Raw genomic sequence first — 7,059 nt, 5'->3', positions numbered from 1 at the left:
TTTTAAAAAGGGAAACTTGAGTTCATAGAATAAACATTGTTTTGCTTTAAAAAATACTTTTCCATTTCTGCTGTATCACACCTGTAGAGTGGGCCGTGTGTTCCCCATACCACAATCTATTAAAAGTTGTGGGTCAGGTGAACTCCATGATACACTTTGGGGTTCTCTAAACCCTTGCCCATAACAGTTTTGACTGAGGTAAGCAGGTCATGGGATCTGAGTGGGATAAAGATGATTTAGTTAATGGGAGGAGTCAGGTGTGTCTGTAGCTTTGAAGTTTGCTTTAGGTTTGGCAGTCTGCTAAGCGCTTTTAAGTTGAGCAGCAGTTTTGCCGAATGCTGTCAGGTTGAGCAGGAATCTGACAGAGACAGAAGGATTTGCAAGTCGTGCCTGAGAGGGTCTCTCTCTACTTCTCTGAAAGGAAATGTCGATACAAGCGTACAGCAAGTATTCCTGTGTTTGCTAACTTTATTTAACAGTGGCTTTTGACCTGCGGTGGGATTTGCCTAATTGAAGATATGTAAGGTAGAAGTTTGTTGTAAAAATAGCTGTTCGTTGAAAAGCTATTTTCTGTGATGTTAATGTGTTTAATTCTGTGTTAAGAATAAAGGTTTGTTTTCATGTAAAATATTTCTATTTGTGAGCGGATTCACTTCTGGAGCGAAGTATCCCTTCCTCTCAGTTTTACAAATTGAAAAAATTGTTGGCGTCTCGTCCGGTTTCCCGACATAAATTGGGGTCTGGTCCAGTAAGTCACCACATGATTGTGCATGCCAGCACACAGTGATGGTCCCATTTTCCCCTGTCGTTGGCTGGTTTCTTGCAGGTGCCAAAATTGATGGTTGGTTGGGGGGGGGGGGGGGGGGGGGGCCTTCAAGTCACGCTGACAAGTATCTTTGAAGGCAGACTTTTAGGTGTCCGACTGGGCTTCTGAGTCTGCTACCTCGCCAGACAGAAAATCCTTATGTATGTCGCTAATAGGATCCAAGTCAGTTTGCGAAACAGAAAAGCAAGATACTTTATTGAGGGAGCTTATTGACTTGTTCGGTCTCACAGCTCGCCTCCCACACAGCCCAGTGTCCCAGCTATCACCCACTTACATGTGCTCCAAGTACTGAAGTAAGAAAGGCTTGATAGCTGTGTGTCCCAACAATACAATGAATATACATTCACATTTGTCACCGTTATCCATTCTGTGAACTTGTCCGAGCCAGTCATTGCCAACATACTTGGCAGCTTTCTCCTTGAGGTGACTGACAGATTCATGATTTTGTCCTCCCATACGGTGGCCAGGTGAAAAGATGTCCAGTATACTCTGAGAAAAGAACCACGTCCTGGTGTCCAATCTGAACCTGTACTGAATAGATCCGTGAGTGTACATCGAGGATTTTACAATGCTTACAAAGGAGAAGCCTAGGAAAGACTGGAATCATGGAAAGGTCGCAACACCCGCCGTGTCTGTGCTGGCTTAATTCGTATTTGATCTTTTCCAGCCAAAGAAAGCCATATAGTCACCCAGCCAGGCCGCTAGGCCCGATGGCATTGCTCACCGCCACTCCAATAAAGTTCTTTGCCGGTCAATCAGGGAGAGACGAAGGCCACAACGTCAGCCTTCCTCCCCTAACTCGCCTATTTCCAGACCCCTGCCTTATCCCCCTCCCCCCTCCCCCTTCAGATAATGATCCAATTCTCTTTTGAAAGCCATGATTGAACTGACCTCCGCCACACTCTCCGTCGGCACACCAGATGCGAACCAGTCGCTCGTGTCACCCTTCCTGCTTTGGACAATCACCTTCAATCAGTGTCGTCTAGATCACCAGCTTCTACCAATGGGTAGGAACCTTCACAGCTCCTCCTCTCCTCCTCCTTTACAAAAGACAATCTCCTTCTCCAACCTATCCATGCAACTGAAGTAAGCGGGGCTGTCAATCATGGCGGATTGTCCCGGAATCTCCGGGAATTACAGATTGAACTCTTGGCGCCGGTGCGAACGACTTGGGCAAAAGAATAAGCGGAGCATTCAAAAACACGTGCTTGGTTTCCATTTCATCAGAGCCCTGTCACAGAATAGTGACAGTCCAGAATTATTCAATTGAGCGTCAAAGAGCTTGTCTCTTTACACTTGGCGCCACAACACGATGGTGGACAAGTCAGTCAATCGATCCAGGACAAAGCAACCTGCTTAAACTGCATCCCCGTCCAGCACCCTAAACATTCACCCCCTCCACCACCGACGCACAGCGGCAGCCCTGTGTGCCCTCTACAAGATCCACTGCAGCAACTCACCAAGGCGCCTCAATGGGACCTTCCAAACCCACAACCTCCAACTAACCTCGAGGGACAAGGGTAGCAGATGGATGGAAGCGGCACCACTTGCAAGTCCCTCCGAGACACGCACCACCCTGACCGGAAATATATCGTCGTTCATTCACTGTCATTTCAAAATCCTGGAACTCCCTCCCTGACAGCACTGTGGGTGTACCTACACCATAGGGACTGCAGTTGTTCAAGAAGGCAGCTCACTACCACCTTCTCAAGGGCAATTAGGGATGGGCAACGACTGCTGGCCTACCCACATGCGGAGAAATAAATTCGATCAAAAAATGAATGACTCGGGAGCTCAGAGGTGAGAGGTCATGTGATGAAACCTCGAGGAGGTTGTCCAATTGGAGTTGGGACCCCAAAGTCAGGATTGGGGGGGTTGGGGCGGGGGCCGGTTTGTGGTGCCACCAAGTTTTTACATATTGACACTTGATGAGAGGTCTGTACATCTCAGCGACTGGTCATCCCCCAACCCTCGCACCCCTCCCCAAACCCCCTGAAACCTCAGCCCCTCCCCCAAATCCCTGCACCCCTCCTAACACTCGCACACCCACTCCAGCCCCCAGAAAGAAAATGAGGGCCAATCCCTAAAGAAGCCGCCGGGAGGGGGAGTGGGGGGGGGGAGGGGACAGGGGAGGCGAGAATGAGGGGTCGCTTTAATATTGATGCAGTTGCAGAGGGAGTGGGTGTTGGGGGGGGAGGGGCAGGTGGTGGGTATTGGGGAGGGGTTTTGGGGGGGTGTTGGGGGTTGGGAGTTTGGGGGGTTTGGTGATACAAGGGGAATTTTGGGGGGGTCAGTGGGGTTTGGATGGGTCAGTTAGGATTTGGGGGTTTGGGGGGGCATTTGGGGGGATCAGAGAGGTTGGAGGTTTTGGGAGGGGTTTGGGGGAGTTTTAGGGGGGTTCGGGGTTCAGAGTATTGGGGTGTTTTGGGAGGTTTATTTGGTGGGGTTTTTGGGTGTTTAGTGGGGTGTTATTTGGGGTGTTTATTTTGGGGTATTTATTTGGGCTGTTTATTTGGGTGTTTATTTGGGGTGTTTATTTGGGGTGTTCATTTGGGGTGTTCATTTGGGGTGTTTATTTGGGGTGTTCATTTGGGGGTGTTTATTTGGGGTATTTATTTGCAGTGTTATTTGGGGTGTTTATTTGGGGTGGTTATTTGGGGTTGTTGTATGGGGGGTTTATTTGTATGTTTATTTGGGGTGTTTATTTGGGGGAGTTTATTTGGGGTGTTTATTTGAGTTTTTTATTTGGGGTGTTTATTTGAAATGTTTATTGGGTGGGTGTTTATTTGGGGTATTTATTTGGGGGCTTATTTGGGGTGTTTATTTGGGGTTTGTTTGGGGGGGGTGTTTGGGGGGGTTTATTTGGGGTTTGTTTGGGGGGTTTATTTGGGGGGTTTATTTGGGATGTTTATTTGGGGTGTTTATTTGGGGGGGTTTGTTTGGGGGAGAATGTTTTGGGTTATTTGGGGGGTATTTGGGGGTGTTAGGGGTTTATTTGGGGGGTTTCTTTGGGGCGGTTTATTTGGGGGGAGTTTGCGGGGTGCATTTGGGGGGTGTTTGGGGGGTTTATTTGGGGGGTGTTTGGGGGGTATGTTTGGGGTTTATTTGGGGTTTATTTGGGGGGTTTATTTGGGGTTTGTTTGGGGGGTGTTTGGGGGTTTATTTGGGGGGGTTTGTTTGCGGGGTTTATTTGGGGGATTTTGTTTGGGGGATTGATTGGGGGTTGTTTAGGGGGTTTATTTGGTGTGTTTATTTGGGGTGTTTATTTGGGATGTTTATTTGGGGTGTTTATTTGGGGTTTGTTTGGGGGGGGTGTTTGGGGGGTTTATTTGGGGTTTGTTTGGGGGGTTTATTTGAGGGGTTTATTTGGGGTGTTTATTTGGGAGGAGTTTGGGGTGTTTATTTGGGGGACGTTTGGGGGGTTCTTTGGGGGGTGTTTGGGGGGTTTGTTTGGGGTTTATTTGGTGGGTGTTTGGGGTTTATTTGGGGGTTTGTTTGGGGGGTGTTTTGGGGGGTTTATTTGGGGGGTTTGTTTGGGGGGTTTATTTGGGGGAGTTTGTTTGGGGGTGTTTATTTGGGGTGTTTATTTGGAGTTTCTTTGGGGGGTTTATTTGGAGTGTTCATTTGGGGTGTTTATTTGGAGTTTATTTGGGGTTTCTTTGGGGGGTTTATTTGGGGTGTTTATTTGGCGTGTTCATTTGGGGTATTTATTTGGGTTTTTTATTTGGGGTTTATTTGGGACGTTTATTTGGGGTTTACTTGGGGTGTTTATTTGGGATGTTTATTTGGGGGGTTTATTTGGGGTATTTTAGGGTGTTTATTTGGGGTTTACTTGGGGTGTTTATTTGGGTTTATTTGGGGGGTTTATTTGGGGTATTTTAGGGTGTTTATTTGGGGTTTATTTGGGACGTTTATTTGGGGTTTACTTGGGGTGTTTATTTGGGGTTTATTTGGGGGGTTTATTTGGGGTATTTTAGGGTGTTTATTTGGGGTTTACTTGGGGTGTTTATTTGGGGTTTATTTGGGGGGTTTATTTGGGGTATTTTAGGGTGTTTATTTGGGGTTTACTTGGGGTGTTTATTTGGGGTTTATTTGGGGGGTTTATTTGGGGTATTTTAGGGTGTTTATTTGGGGTTTATTTGGGACGTTTATTTGGGGTTTACTTGGGGTGTTTATTTGGGGTTTATTTGGGGGGTTTATTTGGGGTATTTTAGGGTGTTTATTTGGGGTTTACTTGGGGTGTTTATTTGGGGTTTATTTGGGGGGTTTATTTGGGGTATTTTAGGGTGTTTATTTGGGGTTTACTTGGGGTGTTTATTTGGGGGGTGTTTGGGGGTTTCTTTGGGGGGATTTGTTTGGGTTTATGTGGGGAGGTGTTTGGAGGGTTGTTTGGGGGAGTTTGGGGTGTTTATTTGGTGGGGGTGTTGTCTGGGGGGTGTTTGGGGTTTATTGGGGGGGGGGTTGGGGGGGGGGTTATTGGGGGGTTTGGGGTGGTGGGGGGGGGGATTGGGGGGTTTGGGGTGGTGGGGGGGGGGGATTGGGGGGTTTGGGGTGGTGGGGGGGGGGGATTGGGGGGGGGGGGGGGGTCGGGGGTCTCCCTCTGTTGCCTTTTGCTTTGCGGACCTGAAGTTTGTCACAAACTGAGCTGCCGACGTCAGTGTGACCCCCCGGGGGGGGCGGGGCCACCCTCTGACCTCCCGCTGACCCCGCGGCCCGGATCCTGCAGCAAGAAAAGGGAGAGAGCGGAGCGGCGGCGGCGGGATGAGCTGGTGAGAGACCCCCCCCCCCCCCACTGACCCGCAGCCCGGCCCGGGGACTGGGAGGCGCGGTGGGACTGACACTGACAGGGCGGGGCCACAGCGACTGACCCCCCCCCCCCCCCAACACGGAACATGGAGGGGGAGATATGGGGGAGGGAGCCATATGGGGAGGGGGAGATATGGGGGGGGAGTGGCAGGGAGATATGGGGAGGGGGGGGGAGGGAGATATGGGGAGGGGGGGGGGAGGGAGATATGGGGAGGGGGGGGGAGGGAGATATGGGGAGGGGTCATGATGGGGGGGAGATATGGGAGGGGGGGGAGATATGGGGGGGTGGGAGGGGGGGGGAGATATGGGGGGTGGGAGGGGGGGGGAGATATGGGGGGGTGGGAGGGGGGGGGAGATATGGGGGGTGGGAGGGGGGGGGGGAGATATGGGGGGTGGGAGGGGGGGGGAGATATGGGGGGTGGGGAGGGGGGGGAGATATGGGGGGTGGGAGGGGGGGAGATATGGGGGGTGGGAGGGGGGGAGATATGGGGGGTGGGAGGGGGGGGACATATGGGGGGTGGGAGAGGGGGGAGATATGGGGGGTGGGAGAGGGGGGAGATATGGGGGGTGGGAGGGGGGGGAGATATGGGGGGGTGGAGAGGGGGGAGATATGGGGGGTGGGGAGGGGGGGAGATATGGGGGGGTGGGAGGGGGGGAGATATGGGGGGGCAGGGAGATATGGGGGGTGGGAGGGGGGGGGAGATATGGGGGGGCAGGGAGATATGGGGGGGTGGGAGGGGGGGGGGAGATATGGGGGGCAGGGAGATGGGGGATTGGGGGGGGGAGGGGGGAGATATGGGGGGCAGGGAGATATGGGGGGGTGGGAGGGGGGAGTATGGGGAGGGGGGCAGGGAGATATGGGAGGAGGGGGCAGGGAGATATGGGGAGGGGGGAGCGAGGGGAGATATGGGGGGGAAGGGGAGGGAGGGGGATATGGAGGGAGGGAGGGGGGGAGCGAGGGAGATTGGGGGAAGGGAGGGAGGGGGATATGGAGGGAGGGAGGGGGATATGGAGGGAGGAAGGGGGATATGGAGGGAGGGAGATATGGGGGGGATGGAGGGAGATGGGGAGGGAGGGAGATATGGGGGAGGGAGGGAGGGAGATGTGGGGGAGGAGATAAGGCGGGTAGGGGGGATGGGGGTGGGGGGGGATGGGGAGGGGGAGGGGGGATAGGGAGGGGGGGAGGGGATGAGGGGGGGTGGGGTGTGGGGATAGGGAGGGGGATGGGGATGAGGGGGGATGGGGATGAGGGGGGATGGGTGGAGAGGGGGATGGGGGAGCGTCAGGAAGGGTGGAGGAGGGGAGGGGGATGGGGAGAGGGGGATGGGGGAGGGGCGGGGTGAGGAGGGACACGCTCTCCCCCCCCCTTGTCCGCCGCTCTCTTCCCCCCTTGTCCGCCGCTCTCTTCCCCCCTTGTCCGCCGCTCT

The 7,059-nt window shown here is 53.0% G+C and overlaps 1 protein-coding gene across 1 annotated transcript in view; it reads left to right on the top strand.

The window, feature by feature from the left end:
• Nucleotides 1-5,500: 5,500 nt before the first annotated feature.
• bin3 (bridging integrator 3) overlaps nucleotides 5,501-7,059 on the top strand; it is a 135,572-nt gene continuing 134,013 nt past the window's right edge. Inside the window, exon 1 of the mRNA XM_072485585.1 lies at nucleotides 5,501-5,595. Coding sequence (XP_072341686.1) covers nucleotides 5,588-5,595 — 8 coding nt within the window. The 5' untranslated portion in view covers nucleotides 5,501-5,587. The remainder of the gene's footprint in view (nucleotides 5,596-7,059) is intronic.

This window comes from Scyliorhinus torazame, chromosome 20, assembly GCF_047496885.1.
Source record: "Scyliorhinus torazame isolate Kashiwa2021f chromosome 20, sScyTor2.1, whole genome shotgun sequence".
Taxonomy (NCBI): domain Eukaryota; kingdom Metazoa; phylum Chordata; class Chondrichthyes; order Carcharhiniformes; family Scyliorhinidae; genus Scyliorhinus; species Scyliorhinus torazame.
This window is presented reverse-complemented; position numbering and strand designations above follow the sequence as displayed.